A 21,967-nucleotide genomic window follows, 5' to 3' on the forward strand; every position below is an offset into this window, starting at 1 on the left:
AAACTTGGGTGTAAGCATCCTATGGCTTTCTAATTCTTTATGCCTTATTAACCCATCAGTGCAAGCCCAGGGAATTCCTAAGTTTATTCCCCACACTGTTGGAACTAATAAAATTAGCAAAGTTGATGGATACAAAATCAACATATAAAAATCAGTAGTGTTTCTATACACTAACAATGAGTTATCTGAAAAGGAAATTAAAAAAAGATAATCCCACTTACAACTGCAAAAAATAAATAAATAAAATACTTCAGAATAAACTTAACCAAAGAGGTGAAAGATTTTTGTACAATGAAAATTATACATTGATGAATGAAATTAAAGAAAATACTAGTAAGTGGAAAGACAGCCTGTGTTCATGTATTAGAAGAATTAATATTGTTAAAATGTTCATACCATCCAAAGTGATCTATTGACTCAGTGCCATTCCTATCAAAATCCCAAATTCATTCTTTACAGAAATAGAAAAAACAACCCTAAAATTCATATGGAACCATGAAAGACTCCTTTTGGAGCAGAAAGAACAAAGGAAGAGGCATCATGGACCTTGATTTAAAATATATTACAAGCTACAGTCATCAAAACAGGCATAAAAACAAACATATAGAACAATGGAACAGAAGGGGCACCTGGGTGGCTCAGTCGGCTAAGCGTCCGGCTTCGGCTCAGGTCATGATCTCACAGTTCATAGGTTCGAGCCCCACGTCCAGCTCTGTGCTGACAGCTAGCTCAGAGCCTGGAGCCTGCTTCAGGATCTGTATGTCCCCTCTCTCTCTGACCTTCCCCTGCTCGCGCTGTCTCTGTCTCTCAAAAATAAATAAAAAACATTTAAAACAAGAACAATGGAACAGAATAGAGAGCCCAAAAATGCATTCACACATCAACAGTTAACCAATCTTTGACAAGGGTGCCAAGGACACACAATAAATGGTGTTAGGAAATTGGATCCTTATATCATATTAGAAAACCCAACTCAAACGAGATTGGAGACCTAAACAGAAGACTTGAAACCATAAAACCATCAGAAGTAAACATAGGGAAAAAGCTTCTTGTTATTGGTCTGGGCAATGATTTCTTGGATATGACCCCAAAATCACAGGTAACAAGAGTAAAAGTAGACAAATGGGATTCCATCAAATAAAAAACCTTTTGCACAGAAAAGGAAACAATCAACAGAATGAAAAGACAACCTACAGAATGGAAGAAAATCCCGGGAAATCATGTATTTGATATGGGGTTAATATCCAAACTACACAGCAAAAATAATAATAATAATAATTAATAAATAAATACTCCAATTTAAAAATGGGCAAAGGACCTGAATGTCTGTATGTCTATAGATATGTCAGATATATCTAGAAAACATACAAATGACAACTAGATAAATGAAAAGGTGCTTAACATCAGTCATTATCAGGAACATGCAAATCAAAACCACAATGAGATACTACCTCACACTTGTTAGAATGGCTGTTATCAGATACAAGATAACAAGGGTTGTCAAGGATGTGGAGAAAAGAGAAGCTTTCTACACTGTGTGGGACTGTAAACTGGTACAGCCTCTATGAAAAGCAGTATGGAGGTTCTTCAAAAATTCACAATAAGTCTATCTTAGGATCCAGCAATCCCACTTCCGGGTGTATAGTCAAAAGAAATAAAATCAGAATCTTAAAAAGATAGCTGCAATCCCATGATCATTTCAGCTATTATTCACAATAGCCAAGATACAGAAACAATATAACTGCCAACAAATGAATAAAGAAAATGTGATATATAAATATATATACAATATAATACAATAACTGTAATATAAATACAATACATAGATATAGTTACCCTGCCATTTGTAGCAACATGGATGAACTTGAGGACATTATGCTAAGTGAAATAAGCCTGATGGAGGAAGACAAATGTTGCATGATCGCAATTATGTATGGAGTCTCAAAGTCAAACTCACAGGAGCAGAGAGAATGGTTGTTGCCAATGGCTGGGGGAAGGAAGAAATGAAGAAATGTTAGCCAAGGGCTACAAAGTTGCAGTTATGCAAGGTGAATAACATCAGGAGATTTAATGTATAACAATGTGACCATAGCTAATATTGTATATTTTATCCTTGAAATTTGCTAAAAGGTTAGATCTTAAGTGTTCTCGTCAGAAATAAAGAAAATAAAATGATAAGTATGTGAGGTGATGGATATGTTAGATTGTTTGAGTTCATTATTTCACAATGTATATCAAATCATCAAGGTGTACACCTTAAATATATACAATTTGAAGTTGTCAATTATACGTCAGTAAATCTGGAAAAAAGAAAGAAAATATGCTGGAGGCAGTATGCATAGGAGTGATGCATGCAAGCTCTGCAGTCAGACGAACAGAATTCTGCCGCTATGTATGAAATTTAGACACGTCGTTTCAATTTTCTGAGCCTCAGTTTCCCATGCTGCAAAATAGAAATGATGCTACCTACCTTTTGGCGTTTTTGTGAAAATTAAATGAGACACTATATGTAGTTTTGTCAGCGTCTTGTACTCAATAAGTGTTCAATAGATGTTAGCTAATATTAATATTCAATTCTATTTCTTCTGAATCACCAACTCTCATGTCAGACAAATAAATAATACATCAGCACCATGAAAAAAGCACGCAACTGGTGGCAGGTAACCTGGGTTCCAGACTCTGCTAGGCCAGTTCTAAGTGGTCATTTTACATATCTAACCCTTAGTTTATGCATTGGAAAAAATATAACCGACACCAAGCGACAATGTTTATTCATTGATTTAATTCCTTCACTAATAATACCTATTGAACGCCCACAATGTAGAATTGGTCCTAACTCTGTGAAACCTGGAAATCAATGAAGTATGGCTTGTGTGTGGAGGAGCTCACAGTATAAGAAGTTTCAAACGAGATAATGTCTATGAAGATTTCTTGCAGGTCAGTGGCAAGACTGTCAAAAGAAAGTGGTGGTGTGACTCTTAACTTGCCTGTTCCCAAGGCATTCTGTCCCTGAGATCCTCCGTCTATCTACCTTCTGGAAGTCGGCCTGGAATGTGAGAGCAGGAGAGGCAGTTGTAAATTAAACAAAAGAGCAACCTTTCTTTTTGGAGAAACAAGGAAAAGAAGAGCACCGGGCCAGTGCGGATTTGATCTGTGATTGCATACTTAATGATTGAAAGGTCAGGCTTCCGTCCAGACAGCAAACGCTCATTGAAACTCTGGGGAAGAAACGGGGATTCCCAGCTGCGCACGCGCACTGTAACTTCCGCCGCGCGCTAGGCCCCACTGGATGGAAACCTTACGCACTCTCCTACGAAAGACGTAGAAAAAGCGGCGTGGAAAACGCAGGCTCTCGGATCACGTGACGCGGCGAGAGCGCCGTTGGCTCCTCCCCCTCCAAGATGGCGTCCCTGCTGCAATCGGAGCGGGTTCTGTACCTAGTCCAGGGAGAAAAGAAGGTTCGGGCCCCGCTCTCGCAGCTTTATTTCTGCCGCTATTGTAGCGAGCTGCGGTCGCTGGAATGTGTGTCTCACGAGGTAACGGAGTCGTCCCATTGAAGACTGTCTGTGTGTTGGGGGAGGGGAGAAGGGTTCGTCCTAGTCACCGCGACTGGCGGGTAGTTATTTTCCAAGCATGCTGATTGGCTGTGTCTTCCGTCACTCATATTTGCTTGCGATTTAATTTGCTTATAATTTGTCATTTGGAAAGAAGGAGCGGCCTTGGGTGGGGCTGAGCAAATCGTCTGGTTCTAGAGCCCCTTCTGATTGGATAGACTTGACTTTGGGGACCCTGGCCGTCTCCTGGGTAGGGGGTGGTAATCGGGTGGGTTGAGGAGGAAAGTGTAAGGGTGTTTATTCTGGCCCCTTGAGGGGCGAGATACCGTCTTTCCCGTACTGGTGATATCGGGGTGGAGCCGGCAGGCAATCTCATGCCCCTCCCATCCTGGAAGTTCTGCCCCTACTTTTGCCAGAACCTGGGCCTTCCTGGGTCTGTCGGTGCTGTGTTCTGGCTCAGGCCTAGGCCTGCAGCGAGGGAGAGCTTGGGTTGGCTGAGGCAAGTTGAGTGAAAAGCATTTAGAATAAGGTCTGTCGTGTAAGAAGCTCAAAGTATTCTATTCATGGCGCTTCTCCAGAGGGTGAGGTGCTGTCTTTCGCAGGCACCAGTGGGGTTGGAAGTGGGATTGCTCAGAATGTAAAACACCCACTCCATTTTTTTAAAATGACCAAATAAATTCCCAGACTTCTGCAGCACTTGACACATCTTGTTGTTCATTCAGTAATCATTGGAAATTAAAAGACGAGTAAGACATAAATCCCGCTGTTGAGTGACTCATGGTCTGGTTAAGGAAAGGCTACTGGTAACAGTTACTGTGTATTCAGTGCTTTCTATATGCCATATGGTTTACCTAAGGCCAATAGAATGAATACCTTTTTTTAGAACTATTTTGTAGTTAAGCAACAGGCACAATGTTTGCCCTACATCACACAGCCAAAAACTTGAAGGTGGCAGGGAGGATCAGGATTTGAAACTCCTCTGCAGCCTTTCAAATCAGGATTTGAAATCCAATTCAGAACTTCATTGAAGATCCATGGATTGTTAAAAGGGCATATGAAACCGTGTCCTATACTATAAGCCATTTTATACATTATTATTAATAATTATCTTATTGGGTATTTTTTATAATATTAAGAATAGTCAGAGAAAGCAGTTGAATAATACAAGAGAAAAATCAATGCCTTAATATACATACAGTAGTTCTTGTATTTTTTTTTCCATTAACATTTTATCTGTGTATATCTCCTTAGCAGGTCCTTTGTCTTTTAGATGCTTTCCTGTTCCAGCTTCACCTCCAGAATTTATTGGATTAGAGTCTCATTTGCTGGTCATTAGAGATCGGGCTCCATGATTTCTATGGATCTGTTAAAGATTTTCTGTGACCACATATTTTACAACTGGTGTGTACCTAGGCATTTGGGGTTTGGAGAAGGATGAAGCTAGTGAGGGCTGGAGGAGCCCAGAAAGTTCTTAAGGAGAACTTTGGATTGGAGCCTCATATGAAGGAACAGACATAATTTGAAAAGACACAGGAGGGGACAAATTATAGTTTGCCTATTACGATGAATAAGTGCAAATATTAGCAATACTATATTTTATGTTACGGGAGATTATTTGAGCGGCAGCTTTATTTTTTCTTTTTTTAAATTTTTAAATTTATTTTTGAGAGAGAGAGGGACAGCGTGAGCAGGGGAGGGTCAGAGAGAGAAGGAGTCACAGGATCTGAAGAACAGGCTCCAGGCTCAGAGCTAGCCGTCAGCACAGAGCCTGACACGGGGCTCGAACCCACGAACCATGAGATCATGACCTGAGCCAAAGTCGGATGCTTAACCGACTGAACCACCCAGACACCCCTGTTTTTTCAAAGGTAGTTCTGTGTATAGCAGACGATGAAAAAAGAAGCCAATGTCTGTCATATTTACATTCAAATAAATCTGTGTTTACATCTGAAGGTGGTTAGAGTTCTAGAATTGTCAAACAAGATCAACCTACATTAAAGAAAATAATTATTCAGATGTTAAAAAATACACTGGATTTAATTTTCTACTGTGTTTTTGAGTTAAATACAATAAGACTATCTTGCTAGCTTTGTAGTTTAATTTGTCATTTAAACATTTCCATGTTGGCTATGGCTGATTTTGTAAATGTTAATATATACTTCTGTGAACGTGTATGAGAAAACTTTTAAGTCTTCCTTAACAATTTAAGTGTGGTCAAGTTATTATATTCCATTAGAGCTAAACTGGATGGAAGGATATTTGATCACAGCTTCACAAATTGGGTTATTTTATTTTATTAATCTGTTCATTAGATTATTAATAGAGTTCTTCTTTTACAGAGACAACTTTTAATGCATCTAACACATGATACCCTCATGAAAGGGAACAGGAAAGATCGGAAAGGAAAAATGCAAGGGTTTTATGAAATCTGGTGGATAAGAAAAACTTGGTTGAAGAATAAACTCTAACCTGAAAACAGTCTAGGTTCTTTGGCAGATCAGTGGTTTCTCACTTTCTACTGCAGTATATTTTAGAATTCACTGTTTGGCATAGACATATGTACAAGCTAGACCCAGTGCCTTTTTCTCTGATCTTTGATTTCTTGTTTCTTTCTAGGTGGACTCCCATTATTGTCCCAGTTGCTTAGAAAATATGCCGTCGGCTGAAGCCAAACTAAAAAAGAATAGGTAAGACTGGGATCCATTTTTTCTGTTTCCTTCAACTATTTTTTAATAAAACACATGGAATTAACTCTCATTTTTAACTAGTTGGTTTTCAATTTTAGCGTCACTTATGCTAAAGATGAATTGTCCTTTGATTTTTTTTTTAAATTAACTTTCTATTTTTAGGAGAGTTTTTAAACTTAAGAGTTATTGTGAAAGTGGCACAGAGAATTCTATTTACTTCATACACAGGCTTCCCCTGTTGTTAGTATCTTGCATTAGTATGGTATATTTGCCTCACATTAATGAACAGCACTGATACTTTATTATTAAATAAGTGCTGCATTTTATTCAGATTTCCTCAGTTATTCCCTAATCTCCTTTTTATGTTCCAGGATTCTATGTAGGATACCCACATTGTATTTAATAGTGGTGTCTCCTTAGGGTCCTCTTGCTGTAACTTTTCTTAAACTTTCTTTGGTTTTGATGACCTTAAAGGTTTGAGAAGTACTGGTAAGATATTTTGTAGAATATCCTTTAATCGGAACTTGATGTTTTTCTCGTCAGCTGGGGAAATGTGTTGTAGGGAGGAAGACAGCCTTCCCTTACATCACATCAGGGGTACATACTATCGATAGGACTTACCACTGTTGATGTTAACCTTGATGACCTGGCTTGCGCTGGTATTTTTCAGGTTTCTCTGATGTAGAGTTACTCTCTTTCTTCTTTTTTATACTGCACTCTTTCAGAAGGAAAACCACTATTACAGCCGATACTTAAATAGGGGAGAGTTATGCCTCCCCTCTGTGAGGGTATCTACATCAATTATTTGGAATTCTTTTGCATGGAATATTTTTCTCTTCTCCCCTATTTATTTATTTAATCATTTGCTTAAAGCATGAATATTGATTTCATAAACCTTAGGATATAGTCCATCCTTCCAGTCTCCCTCCTTCCCTTCCTTCCTTCTCAAATTGTTCAGCTTTGGCCATCAGGAGCTCCTTCCGTAGACTCCTCTGTCCCTTTTACCGCCCCCGCCCCATCATTGCATGGGCAGGGAGGTTGGGAGGTTGTTCATTTGTTTGTGCATTTTCTGACTTTCTGGTATTCCAAGATGATCCAGGCTCATCCCAGGACTCTGCCTTAGCCCTTGAATTGGCCATTTCCCTAAAGAGCCCTGGTTCCTTTTATTGGAAAACTGATGTTGAAAACCAAGATCTGGGTAGTGAGTATGCTCATTGCTACTGGGTGCCATTTGGATTTTAGCTTAGCCTGGAAGTCCTTTGCTACCAAACATACCCTTACACGTCCATGGATGCGAGGATGCGAACCACTCTTACTTGACCTTCCTGAATCCAAGAAATAGCTCCTCATTATCTAGATACCGTTCTTTGTATGCTGTCCACACATTTATTTTAATTATTTAATCCTCAAAGTATCGGTGAGCACTAAACAGTGGGCAGGTACTATTATTATTCTTATATGCGGGGCTTATCCAGATGTAAAATATCACGGATCATTAAGAGTTATGGAACAGGACTTCAGAGCAAGTCCAGGACTGGAAGTGAAATCTTTTTTCTTTTTTTAATGTTTATTTATTTTTGAGAGACAGAGCGTGAGCAGGGGAAGGGCAGAGAGAGGAGACACAGACTCTGAAGCGGGCTCTGGCTCCAAGCTGTCAGCACAGAGCCCGACATAGGGCTCGAACTCATGAACCGTAAGATCATGACCTGAGCCACAGTCGGCCGCTTAACCGATGGAGACACCCAGGCGCCCCTGGAAGTGAAAGCTTAATAATCTCAGATGGTGAAAGTTAAAAGCAACAAGGCCCAGGGGCCCCTGGAGGGGGAAAGGTTGGCTGAGCACTGGGAAGAGTAGTGCCGGAGGAGAGAGCAGAAAGCCCTGCTCCTGAACTCCGGCCGAGCTCCTGATGGCGCTGTTTGGCTGCCGGGTCGGCTTGGCACAGCACACAAAAAGTTATTTTCCACAGCCAGTTTCACAGCTGATTGTATTGTTGCCTCCTGGGTTTCCATCGTGCAACTGCTCTGTCCTTTCTAAAGGCATGGCTGTGACGTTTGTCTTCCTCAGAAGTCTCTGTGATCTGTATGAGCCTAAAAAGCATCTGAAATATTTAACTCTAGACTGTTTAACAGGTGTTCCCTCTGTGGAGTAGGATTGGGTTAGGCTCTAATTCTTCAGGAACTTTCGTGATGATTGCATTTTTTTTACAAAAAAATAATGAACGTTATTATTATAAAAATATTATATTTAAATTAAAAAACTTTTTTAATGGTTTTTATTTATTTTTGAGAAAGAGAGAGAAAGAGTACAAGCAGAGAAGAGGCAGAAATGGGGGGGAGACACAGAATCTGAAGCAGGCTCCAGGCTCTGAGCTGTCAGCACAGAGCCCGACATGGGGCTTGAACTCGTGAGCCACGAGATCATGACCTGAGCTAAAGTCAGATGCTTAACCAACTGATTCACGCAGGTGTCCCATTTTTAAAGTTTTAAAACAAGGTTTTAATACTTTTTTTTTACTTATTGTTTGAGAGACACTCCTTCCTTATAGTTCTCTCTTGAATTCCTAACACTGAGAACGTTGTGTGGCACAGAGCAGGTGCTTGATAAATATTTGTTGAATGAATGAAGAGTTGTGTTTGTTGTGTTATAGGTGTGCCAACTGCTTTGACTGTCCTGGCTGTATGCACACCCTCTCCACTCGGGCAACAAGCATCTCCACACAGCTTCCAGATGACCCAGCCAAGACCACCATGAAGAAAGCCTATTACCTGGCCTGTGGATTTTGTCGCTGGACATCTAGAGATGTAGGCATGGCAGACAAATCTGTGGGTGAGTCAGGTGGACTTCAGCATGAGATTTTGTGAAATTGGCAGTGCTGTAATTGCCCACAGATTGTCATTTCTGTTACCTGTTGAAAGGTAGGAGCTAAATTCTGAGCTAAATCTCCCATGTTCCCAAATTCGTATCGTATTTCATCTAAAACTAGGTAAACTATTTAGTTTTCTTTGAGTTGGTAACAGCGTTGATAAATCTGACACTTTCTTAGAATCAAAATATTAATGCTCTTCATAAAAAAGAAACACTCCTGATAACGAAAGACATCATGAACAAATTTAAAAGATAAAAGTTACAGACTAAGAAAAATATTTGGATCATATATAACAGACTAAAGATAAATAACCAAAAATGAAGAACCCTTATAAATCAAGAAAGAGACCGCAAAGAAACACTGGGCAAAGGGTAAGAATCGCAGCTCTCAGAAGTAGAAATAAAAATGATCAAAGACTAAAGTGTGTACATGGAAGGAACCACAGTAGGGTTAAAGTGATTCTTCATTTGGGCACCTGGGTGGCTTAGTCAGTTAAACATCGACTTCAGCTCAGGTCATGATCTCACAGTTCGTGGGTTCAAGCCCCGTCTCAGGCTCTGTGCTGACAGCTAGCTCAGAGCCTGGAGCCTGCTTCTGATTCTGTGTCTCCTTCTCTCTCTGACCCTCCCCCACTCATGCTCTGTGTCTCTCTCTCAGAAATAAATTTAAAAATGTTAAAAAAAAATTTTTTTTAAATCTTCACTCCAAACTCCCCAATAACCTTGCAAATTCCGTGGAAAGACCTTAACCTTTCATGAAATTATAATCAAGTTCCACTGCTTGTGTTTCTTTCCCCTGGAAATTTTTTAGCCCTTTCTTTTTATTTCTGCTCTTTTTTTTTACATGGATGTTTTTCAGGTGTTTTCCAATACTACTAGGAGTTTCTTGGGAGCAAAGACCTTGTTATGAATGTCAGAAATTTTCATGTAGTTTTTGTTGTTCAGTTGACTGGATTTTTGTTTTCACACACAGGTTGGTAAGGTAAATTTTTTTTAAGTCAATAAATAAGCAGAAAAGTATGTTTAAGTTTACCAGTAATCAATGAAAACTTCATTGATTGGGCTAATTTTTAAAATCTATTAAAATCAAGGGTTGGCAAGAATATGGGAAAATAGCAGTTTGATAACATTTATTAACATTAAATTATTTTTATTTTTATTTAAAAAATGTATTTAAATGATCTCTATACCCAACATGGGCTTGAACTCAAAATCCCAAGATAAAGAATCGTATGTTCCTCCAACTGAGCCTACCTCTATATTTATTTTTATTTTAACAAGAAAAACGACATTTTATTTATTTACTTTATTCCAGTACGTTAGCATATAGTATTACATTACGTTCGGTATACAATTTAGTGATTCAACAGTTCTGTATGTTATTCACTGCTCATCATGATAGTGTCCTCTTAAATCTCCTTCACCATTTACTTACTTTAAAACAATTTTTTTAATGTTTATTTATTTTTGAGAGAGAGACCAAGTGTGAGTAGAGAAGAGAGAGGGTCAGAGAGAGAGGGAGACACAGAATTTGAAGCAGGTTCCAGGCTCGGAGCTGTTAACACAGAGCCTGATGCAGGGCTGGAACCCACAAACCGTGATCATGACCCGAGTCAGACGCTTAACCGACGGAGCCACCCAGGGACTCCATCTTCACCATTTAATAAAATTAAATTGCTTTTATACTTCTGCTCAACAGTTCCATATCCGAATACCCTGGAGCATTCAAACACATCCTCAGAGGTCCATGTTCATATGTGAAATGTTTATCACTGAAACAGGAAAATTGTGTTTGTTTGGACCTAAAGATCTGGGGCTCTGATTATCTCCCCCATCATTTGAGCATGTCAGAGCAGAGATTGCACTTACCTTTAATAAAGGAAACTTCCTTTATTTTTATATTTCCTGTACTCCATGGTTAATGTCAGAAAGTGGAAACTGTATATGGTCAGTTCAAAATCTTGAGTTGCTATTTATTTTTTATAAAAACAGTAGTATTGTTGTCTCATCATTGTCTTTTTCTGAAATTTCATTCAATTTTCTGAAACTTTCTAGGCTTGTTAAAAATTTGTATTTTTGGATTTTCATTAAGATTTCAGCTTACTAGTCTATGAGGAAGCCCATCACAAACTCATTATGTCAGTTGACATAACTAAAATGAATCTGAACTTTAAAAGCTTTTTGTGTGTGAGAGAGCATGCATGTTTGTGTGTGGGCGGGGAGGTGGGTGCAGGGGGTGAAGGAGAGAGAATCTTAAGCAGCCTCCAAGCTGGGCTCTATCTCACTACCGTGAGATCATGACCTGAGCCCAAATCAAGAGTTGGACACCCAGGTACTAAAAAGTTCATACTGATTTTTACACATCTTGGAAGTGAATATGAGTGACATTTCTTTAGATTCAACTCTGTTCACAAAATTCTTAAGATTTGATTCTTTTGTGTTTGCTCTTTTGTTTAGAATGCTTGAGCTCTTGGTTGTTTTCTGGCGTTGTACATGAAGTTCATAAAATACTCCTCAAAAACAGAACAAGCATATCTTTAGTTCCTTAAGAATGCTCATTGGTGGAAAGATATTTCCTGAAATGCGATTTGTGTTAAATCCTGTACATGTTTTTAGATTGTTAATAAATATTTGTTTGTGTGTGGGAGAGGCCGAGGTTGAATTTTGTTTTTTAATTGTTTTATTTATTTTTGAGAGAGGGAGAGAGAGAGAGAGAGAGAGAGAGAGCATGAGCAGGGGAGAGTCAGAGAGAGAGGAAGATACAGAATCTGAAGCAGGCTCCAGGCTCTGAGCTGTCAGCACAGAGCCTGACGCAGGGCTCGAACCCACAAACTGCAAGATCATGACCTGAGCCAAAGCCAGATGCTCAACCGACTGAGCCACCCAGGCGCCCCTGAATAATTTTTTTAAGTTCATTTATTTATTTTCAGAGAGTGTGAGTCTGGGAGGAGCCGAGAAAGAGCGAGAGAAAGAGAGAGAATGAATGAGAATTCTGAATCCAAATTCCAAGCAGGTTCTGTGCTGTCAGCACAGAGCCCAGTATGGGGCTTGATCTCACGTGAGGTCATGACCTGAGCTGCAGTCAGACACTTAACTGACTGAGCCACCCAGGCACCCCTATTTGTGTGTGTTTTAATGTCAGTGTGGCAAGTAAGTTGTTTGGATTTGCTTACAAATTTAAGTTAATTATGAAAAACAACCTTACAGTGGCATGGTACCTATGCCCCAGTGAGTGAGTTGAAGTCTTTTTTCTATGTTTGTATTTTGTCTCTTGTGATCAGATTAAAGAAACAAAGCCCAGAAGTCCAAATAGATTTCTCAGTGTTACTCTGTAAGAGAATGTTTTATGCTTTTTAGATTATGAGCCATTAGGGTTGGAAAATTTGTATTTCAGACTTTAAAACCTGTGTTTCCTTCAGAAATCTCTCTTCTCTAGGGTATCTTGACAAGGATAATTGAATACTAGGAGCTCTTAAAGAGTACAGATAATTTTTTTCTTTCATGATGTCATTGGTGTCTGAGAAGCTCTGAAAGCACTTTAGAACTATTTGTTTATTTATAAGTAAGCCATTGTGTCAGTTATATGCAGAGAAATGAGATTATTATGTGTCCCAAATTGCTCTTCAGAATAAATTACCAGCTCTAAAGAAGCAATTAGCTAAAAACATCCAGATTTTTCAAAATATTACAACTAAAACATTTTTTTTTACATAATTGTTTTTCATGATTGTTTCAAGTAAGGCAACCTTTAAAATACAAATATTGTACTAAAGGATGTTATTGTTGCAGTTTTTTGCAAGAAGGTATGGTGTCCCCTTTAACAGGTGTCTGTTTTGTTTTGAAAAAAAAAAAGGTTATTTTTAGTTATACAAATAATACACATTCGTGTATTTATCTTCCAGCTGCAGCAGTTTAACAGATCCTAAACAGTTTAAGCCCATGTGTGGCCTTTCCCCACATCCCCCTTCCCCTGCCTCCTAGAGAGAGGTACTCATCCCAGTGCTCAATTTAGAGTTTATTAGTGTCCATGCATGTCTTTACACTTTTCCACATATGTATGGAGCCACTGCCAAATGCTTTAGAATACATGCAGTGTGTTTCCTTTTGCTGTAAACTAAAAACCATTTGCAGCAAAGGGAAACACACTGCATGTATTCTGCTACAACTTTTCTCTTATCAGCATAATGTAATGTTCCGGATTCGTAGTTGATTTATGCATGACTTACCACAGTTGGCCCACTCAGTCTCTTCTGATGGACACTTAGGCTCTTTTCATTCTTTGGCTTTTGACAACAGTGCTGTTAGAAACATTCTTGTGCATATTTCCTGAGTCACAAGAGTAAAGGTTTCTTCATGGGGCGCCTGGGTGGCTCAGTCGGTTGAGCCTCTGACTTCGGCTCAGGTCAGATATCACGTTCGTGGGTTCGAGCCCCGCGTCAGGCTCTGTGCTGACAGCTAGCTCAGAGCCTGGAGCCTGCTTCCGGTTCTGTGTCTCCTCCTCTCTCTGCCCCTCCCCCTCTCATGCTCTGTCTCTCTCTGTATAAAAAATAAATAAAAAGTTAAAAAAATTTATTAAAAAAAAAGAGTAAAGGTTTCTTTACGTAACTGAAAGTAAAATTGCTTGAGCTGTGTACATCTTTAGCGCTCCAAAATGGCTTACCAATTTTTGCTCCAGCTAGTAATAAGTAATTGCTCCAGATCCTTGGCAGCTCTGGTATTGTAAGACTTCTTTCAGATTTTTCCAAACTGATGGTTGTAAAGCGGTATCTCATCATGGTTTACTTTTCACCTTTTTTTGGTTAGCTTTATTGAGGTATATAGTTACAATTGACTCTTGAGCGGTGCATAGGTTAGAGATGTTGACCCTTCCTCCCCATGCAGTGCAGTCAAAAATGCAGTTGAACATCTGTTATAACTTTTGACTCCAGAAGAGCAACTACCAATAGCTTACTGTTGACTGGAGGTCTTATTAGTAACATAAACAGTGGATTAACACGTATTTTGCATGTTATGTGTATTGTATACATATATATTCTTATAATAAAAGAAGCCAGAGAAAGAAGTACATTTACATTACTGCATTGTACTTACTGAAAAAAATCCACGTGTAAGTAGACCCATGCAGTTCAAACACATGTTGTTCAACCCATGACAGTTTTTTACTTTTAGCTTTTTGGAATCATCTTTTCCATGATGCTTTGTGCCGCTTGTTTCTTATGTAAGAAATTCTTCTCTAAATCAAGGTCGTAGAACATAGGACTTGCACAGTGCTATAGATAAAAGGGTCTTATGAATCAGACTACTTGAGTTTGAGTCCTAGCTTCACCACTTATTCTCTGTGTGACGTTGAGCTTCAGTTTCTTCATTTGTAAAATGAGACTGATCATGAGAAAGCCCACCTCAGAGGCTTATTATGAGTATAAAAGGAAATGCCCAGAAGTTGTGCATGTGTTTGTTGTAGTGGGAGCGCTAATCTTTATCGCCATCATTATTTTTAATGAAAATTCTGTTCTGAGTGTTCTGGTCTATATAATTTATAGGACTATTTCTTAGAAGTTCTGTGATTTTATGTTTTTAGGTTTCACTCTGTGGCCTACAGAGGACCTGTTTGTATGAAGATACAAATGTCAAATTATGAAATGTGTTTAATGTTCCTTTTTCTTGCAGCCAGTGGTGGTTGGCAGGAACCTGAAAATCCTCACACGCAACGGGTAAGTATAGTGTCGTCAGTGAGAGCACGGACTAAGAAAAGATGGAGAGAAAACTGAAGATCTTCCATTTTACACAATATGGATATGGCACATGGCATATGCTAAGAAATCCTGTGATGTGTTTTGTGGTGGCTGTTACACATAGAAAGTGCTCCTCATAAGACATTAAATCACAATGGCTGTGCTTCCCTGTCTGACTTAAGTTAGTAGAAAAACGTAGCTATCTCTTTAGTTCTACAGAATCAGAATAAGGACATAGCATGTGTTTATTTGTATTTTTCATGTATCGGCCAACTAAGTTAAGGTTCTGTTTGTTCTCAAATACTCTCGGAAATCCCATGGACATAGAGATGTCTGCACTGGAAACACCACACATTATAAGATGCCCTTGGACTAAGTAGTGGTTGCTTGTGGAAGCATGACTCAAGCCTTCTTTAACAGGTGAAAGTGAATTGATCTGTTGGGTATGTACCTGAGCTGATTTTCTTGCCTCTGAACCTCGACTGCGAGAAAGAAGATGACGTGCTAGTGAAATGAAGGACGTGCAGTCACACCATACCTTAAACAGTGACTTCTAATCACTCGTCTGTGATTTCAGCAGAAGTTAGCAATACATGGAGTGTGGGGAGTTGGACTTTTCACATACGCTATTTATTGTTAGTGTAAATCAATACAGATTTCTTGAGCTCTCAGTAGTATCTATTTTGTGAACTGCGACCTACGGGAATACCTGCACTTATGCACAGAGATGTGTGTATTCATTCACCAAACATTTAACAAGCACTTATGTCCCAGGGCCATGCTGACCAGTAGGGATACATGGTCCCTTTCTTTATAGAGCTGAAGTCAAATGGGGAAACAAAACTAGATCAAATAATCCTCGGATAAAAGAGAAATAATGATATGTGTCATGAATGAGAAAGAGTCCTATGTGAACATTTAAAGAAATTTTTCTCAATCTTTATTTTAGAGACAGAGCAGGGGACACGGGCAGAGGGAAAGACAGAATTTAAAACAGGCTCCATGCTCAGTGCAGAGCCTGACGCAGGGCTTGATCCAACGACCCTGGGATCATGACCTGTGCCGAAACCAAGAGTCAGATGCTTAACCGACTGAGCCACCTGGGCACCCGGCTTGTGAACATTTATTAGGTGGATTTCAACTAGTTCAGTCCATGTCTGAGGTCTGCGCTGAGCTCTCAGGACAACGGGCACAGAAGGGGAAGAATTCAAGGCGGGAACAGCATATACAGAGAGCTCCTAAGCGGAAGAAACAAAGCAAGTGGTAGACGAGAAGGGGAGTGTGACCAGAGCCCAGCACAGCATCAGACAGATGGACAGAAGTGTGTGGGACTATGCGGGACCACGTGAGCCGAGTCGGAGTTTGAGAAGCTTTGAGACGCTTGTAAACTAAGGGCTGACGTGATCATATTAGTGTTTCTAAGAAGTAGTTGCTGCTGAACTGAAGGTGAACACCGGGAAACCATTAAAGTTGTACCATAGGAAGTGCTTAAATACCTTAACACACGTCTGTGCTACGCAGTAAGATGCAGCCTTGAAAAGAATGAGGCAGATCTGTTGACTGGGTAAAAAGTTCCTAATGCTTCTAGTCAAATAAGATGTTATAACTTTTTTCTCCTATATGAAAAGTCTTCTCAGACATATAAAAGCTGCGTATGTATACACAGGATTTTTGTTTTAATGTATGCAGGTTGTGATACTGTCACACCCATGTCCGTAAGTTGTAAGACCACTATCTAAGCTGATAATTGTGGATGCCTTTGGTGAGGGAAAGGGTGGACTTGGGCACAAGAGAAAAGAGAAGTATTACTTTTTATTTTTTATGTTAAATATTGTTTGAACTTTTCACAATTAACATATATTGCTTTTAGGATTAAAATATATTTTAACAATGAAAACGTATGAGTGGTGGGGAAGACAGAGTGCAGGCTGTCACAGTCTTAGAAACAGATGGGCCTTGTGGCTGTGTAGGAAAAATGGGAGCAATGGTGAGGGGAAATAAGAGAACAGTGAAAAGAGGGCATGAAATTTCCAAGCCTTTTCATTGCCCATTTCTTCCCATCATTAGTTTCCATTGTAATTCTGCAAATAATTGAGAGGAATGTAGTGAAGAGAAATTCTCTTTGAGGAGCAAACTTGCCCACTGTAGTGATTTGTCTTCTTTGTGCATTATGTGTCCAAGCAGTGTTGTTGATTAATTTTGCATATTTGTTAGCTTTTTATGAAACAAATACTGCATCTTTGATTTCTTACAGATGAACAAACTGATTGAATATTACCAGCAGCTTGCTCAGAAAGAGAAGGTTGAACGAGATCGCAAGAAACTAGCACGGCGTAGAAACTACATGCCTTTGGCTTTTTCGGTGAGGACTTGGTCCAAAAAGGAGTGTGCATTTCATTGAACCAGACCTGTGTGGCATGAGAATAGTGACCCTTTCGGAAATTGGCCGCTATCCTTAGATTCCTGAATGACGAGTAGCAGAGAATCATGGTGTCTAAGTCTCGCAGTTACACTTTGGCCATATCACAAGTTCTATTTGAGTTCTTTGAGTCTTACGGACATTTGTGTTGTTTTTTGCATCACTGCCCTCTCTCTCCTGATTAATCCTCAGGGCTCATGTTTAATTTTGTAGCATCACAGAACTCTTATTAAACAGAAAGTCAGAAGAAGGTGGGCAAGTGGTAGTTTTTATTCACATTACCCGGTAGCCCACCTTTGACATCCTGTAGTAATGGTCTTCCAGCCCTAATGGCTATTTCTGGCACTTTCCTGTGCTTCTCCAGTGCAAAGAACACTGACTTGTACACAGTGCATTCGTGTGGTTAAATAACTAGTCATCCATGTACGTGTGATTGATGGGAATTATTTATGGAAGTCCCTCTCTACTAGTTTTTGTACTACCAGTCCAGGAACAAAAGATTAGGATTTGGTGCTTTTGTTACTGTCCCCCAAGTTTTATTTGCTGTCACAGAATGATTTCTTTTCTCTCTGCTTGCTGGAGCCCCAGCAGGTTGACTTGTAATAAATAACATTTACTGAAGGACAGTGATATGTCAGGAAGTGTGCTAAGTGCTTTTCCCCTTTTATTTAATTTTCATGAAAATCCTGTGGGTAGTTTGACAGTTGAGGAAATGTGCCTTGTTAGACTGCCTCTGTATGACCATTAGTTTAAGTCACCGAAACCCTAAGGATGAGCAAGGTCCATATGAAATCATTTAGTTTAGTATTTAATAAAACATGAAGACGTGCAAAGCAACTACATTTGCCAGAGACTTTAATGAAGTCTAAATGAAATTTTCAGGATAGTTCAGTGATGTGATCTGCATATGCACTAGTGCAATTAGGAGAGGAATTTGAATTAGAGGCATTATTCTTCCAGCTTCCCTTATAACCTGCCTGCTATATGAGTTTGCTTCTATCTTATGCTGCATTTTTTTGTCTCTGTTGCAACCTGCTGCTCTTTGGGGGCCTACAGCAACACACAATTCACGTAGTGGTAAGTTCTCTTCTGCGATTCTCGCTAACTCTAAAGTTAGCACACGATCACTGATATTCCGGGAAGACATTCTCCATGTATCTTAGACACGCCACATAGTTCTGACCTAAGCCATAGAACCATAGCTTAAAGGCTTTCAGATTAATAGTAAAAAAAAATAATAATAAATAAAAATTCACATTTGGTTCAGTTTTCCTGTACTAATATAGTTTCAGTCTCCATGTGTGGGGCTTTTCTTATTCTTTTAAGAATAAAATGATGTCGGGCTACAAATTACTTTCATTAAAGGAACTTTCAAATTCGCTTTTTTTTTTTTTTTTTTTTTTTTTTTTTTTTTTTTTTTTTTTTTTTTTTTTTTTTTTTTTTTTTTTTTTTTTTTTTTTTTTTTTTTTTTTTTTTTTTTTTTTTTTTGCTTATTTCCCTGAGCTTCTCATGCTGTCCCACCTGAAAATCTTTCTTTTGGTAAATAGGATGTATAAATATGGGATTTGTGATAGGGATTTCTGAACTCTCTTTAGGACAAATATGGTCTTGGAACGAGGCTTCAGCGACCACGAGCTGGTGCAGCCATCAGTACCCTTGCCGGCCTGTCGTAAGTTTGGACATTAGGTGGCTTGGGGGAGAAAAGCAGGTATCAAAGTGAATACTGAAGGAATGTGACATAGAACAGCTGCTAGTGAGGAAGACCTGAACAGAGAAAAAATGATCTGCAGTAGAAGAATACTGCAGTTATTGATATCGTAGACTTTGAATATAATCAGGTGGACCTTTGAGAAATGAGTGTTTTTTATCTTTTAGCCTTAAAGAAGGAGAGGACCAAAAAGAGATAAAGATTGAGCCAGCTCAGGCCGTAGACGAAGTGGAACCTCTACCCGAAGATTATTATACCAGACCAGTGAATCTAACAGAAGGTAGTATTTTACATTATTCTACTTTGTTTCTATTTCACATCTAATTATGCTTTTGTTAAATACCTTGGGTTTTGAGATTTTTTTTAATGTTTATTTTTTTGAGATAGAGACAGTCTGTGAGCCAGGGAGGGGCAGAGAGAGAGGGAGACACAGAATCTGAAGCAGGCTCCAGGCTCTGAGCTGTCAGCACAGAGCCTGATGTGGGGTCAACTCACAGACTGTGAGATCATGACCTGAGCCAAAGCTGGTCACTTCACCAAATGAGCTACCCAGGCACCCCTGGGTTTTGAGATTTTTTTTTCTTTTTGTCTTTCTTTTATTATTACTTTTTTAATGTTTATTTTTGAGACGGAGAGAGAGACACACACACACACACACAGTGTGAGTGAGGTAGGGGCAGAGAAAGGGAGACAAAATCTGAAGCAGGCTCCAGGCTCTGAGCTGTCAGCCCAGAGCCCTGATGTGGGGCTCAAACTCAAACCATGAGAGCATGACCTGAGCTGAAGTCAGATGCTTAACTGATTGAGGCACTCCGGTGGCCCCAGTTTTGAAGTTTTTAATGACATAGTTGTTAGTAGTAGTAAAATAAATCAAGTAACAAGTGAAATAGATATAATCATTTGAAGAACTTTTTTTAAATTTTATTTTTAATGTTTATTATGTATTTTTGAGAGACAGAGTGTGAGTGGGGAAGGGTTAGAGAGAGAATGAGACAGAATCCGGAGCAGGTTCCAGGCTCTGAGCAGCAACAGAATCTGACATGGGGCTTGAACTCACAAACTGTGAGACTATGACTTTAGCTAAAGTTGGATGCTTAACTGACTGAGTCACCCAGGCGCCCCCGAGGAATTTTAAAATGTCAAATTTCAAATTGTAGTTTTTTGAAGAACTTTCACAAAGGAAGTGTTGTTTCATGTGATAATTTCATTTAAGTCTGATTTTGAGCAAGTCCTTGTTTCTGCCTGGTTTCTGCCTTTCCCGCTAGTGACCACCCTGCAGCAGCGCCTCCTGCAGCCTGACTTCCAGCCGGTGTGCGCCTCCCAGCTCTACCCTCGTCACAAACATCTTCTGATCAAGCGGTCCCTGCGCTGTCGGGTAATTACTCCTTTTCGTAGAGTTGCCATTTGTACAAGGGAAAAGCAAAAATAAATTAAACATTGGTACCTGGCCAATATCGAAACTTCTGGGAATGTAGTAAATATAAAAATTGCTCATAGAGAATGTACTAGGTGTCCAGGCACCATTTTAAATGCTTTCAAAATAAAAATTCTCACAACTATGAGATAACGGGTACTACTGCATCTGTTTTATAGATGTGGAAACTGAGGTACCTAAAGATTAATAAATTCATAGCATTAACCCCTAAGAGAATCATGACAGAATATATAACTTTTAGGCTAGTAAAGAAGAAACAAAAAAGAATAGTAAAATAACTTAAAAGAAGGCAAGGAAGAAGACATCAGCAAAATCCAGCCTCTAGGAATTTATAAAACAAACAACTGAATTTTTTCAGTAAATAAATTATAAAAGAAAAATAAACCTTTTAGATCAATAATATTCAGCAGAACTTTCTAAGATGATGCAGATGTTCTATGTGCACAGCCCAACATGGTAGCCACTAGTCACATGAGTCACATGCTGCTCTTCAGCGCTTGAAATGTGGCTGAGGTGCTAAACCATTCAAATAACCAGTTGGGGGCACCTGGGTGGCTCAGTTGGTTAGGCATCCGACTTTGGCTCAGGTCATGATCTCACAGTCCATGGGTTCAAGCCCCGCGTCAGACTCTGTGCTGACAGTTCAGAGCCTGGAGCCTGCTCAGATTCTGTGGCTCTCTCTCTCTCTCTCTGCCCCTCCCCTCCCCTGCTTGCTCTCTGCTCCGTCTCTCAAGATAAAATAAAGACATTTTAAAAAAATTTAAAAAACAACAAATAACCATGTGTGACCAGTGACTGCTGTCAACAGCACACCTCTGGAAAAGAACTATGAGGCAATATCAACCAAACATAGTATGTAGGCTTCATTTAAATCCCAGTTCAAACAAAACATAAGAAAGGGGCCAGGGACGGGGGAAGAAAGAAAGAAACATCTATGAAACCTTTGGGGAAATTTAAACACTAGCTGGATTTTTGATGCTATTAAAAGAATTTTTCACATTTTTAAGGGATAAAAATATTATTATTTAAAAAAATATGTTTCATGCAGAAGAATGAAACTAGACCACTTTCTTACACCATACACAAAAATTAACTCAAAATGGCTGAATATGAGATAGGTAACCATCAAAACCCTCGAGGAGAAAGTAGGAAAAAACATCCTAGACCTCAACTGCAGCAATTTCCTACTCGACACATCTCCAAAGGCAAGGGAAATGAAAGCAAAACTGAACTCTTGGGACCTCATCAAGATAAAAAGCTTCTGCACTGCAAAGGAAACAAACAAGAAAACTAATAGGCAACTGACAGAATGGGAAAAGATAGTTGCAAACGACATATCAGATAAAGGGCTGGTATCCAAAATCTACAAGGAACTCACCAAACTCCACACCCACAAAACAAATAACCCAGTGAAGAAATGGGCAGAAGACATGAACAGACACTTCTCCAAAGAGGACATCTGGATGGCCTACAGGCACATGAAACGAGGCTCAACATCACTCATCATCAGGGAAACACAAATCAAAACCACCCTGAGATACCACCTCACACCAGTCAGAGTGGCTAA

The 21,967-nt window shown here is 39.3% G+C and overlaps 1 protein-coding gene across 2 annotated transcripts in view; it reads left to right on the forward strand.

The window, feature by feature from the left end:
• The first annotated feature begins 3,328 nt into the window (after positions 1-3,328).
• Positions 3,329-21,967, forward strand: part of DCTN4 (dynactin subunit 4) — a 34,000-nt gene continuing 15,361 nt past the window's right edge. Inside the window, exons 1-9 of one of the 2 annotated variants that reach the window (XM_029943030.1) lie at positions 3,329-3,536; positions 6,171-6,241; positions 8,889-9,067; positions 14,774-14,817; positions 17,093-17,200; positions 18,314-18,334; positions 18,853-18,926; positions 19,133-19,245; positions 20,231-20,340. In XM_029943030.1, coding sequence (XP_029798890.1) covers positions 3,402-3,536; positions 6,171-6,241; positions 8,889-9,067; positions 14,774-14,817; positions 17,093-17,200; positions 18,314-18,334; positions 18,853-18,926; positions 19,133-19,245; positions 20,231-20,340 — 855 coding nt within the window. In that variant the 5' untranslated portion in view covers positions 3,329-3,401. The remainder of the gene's footprint in view (positions 3,537-6,170; positions 6,242-8,888; positions 9,068-14,773; positions 14,818-17,092; positions 17,201-18,313; positions 18,335-18,852; positions 18,927-19,132; positions 19,246-20,230; positions 20,341-21,967) is intronic. The other variant, XM_029943031.1, reaches the window with a different exon arrangement.

The sequence above is a fragment of the Suricata suricatta genome, chromosome 6, assembly GCF_006229205.1.
Source record: "Suricata suricatta isolate VVHF042 chromosome 6, meerkat_22Aug2017_6uvM2_HiC, whole genome shotgun sequence".
Classification (NCBI taxonomy): domain Eukaryota; kingdom Metazoa; phylum Chordata; class Mammalia; order Carnivora; family Herpestidae; genus Suricata; species Suricata suricatta.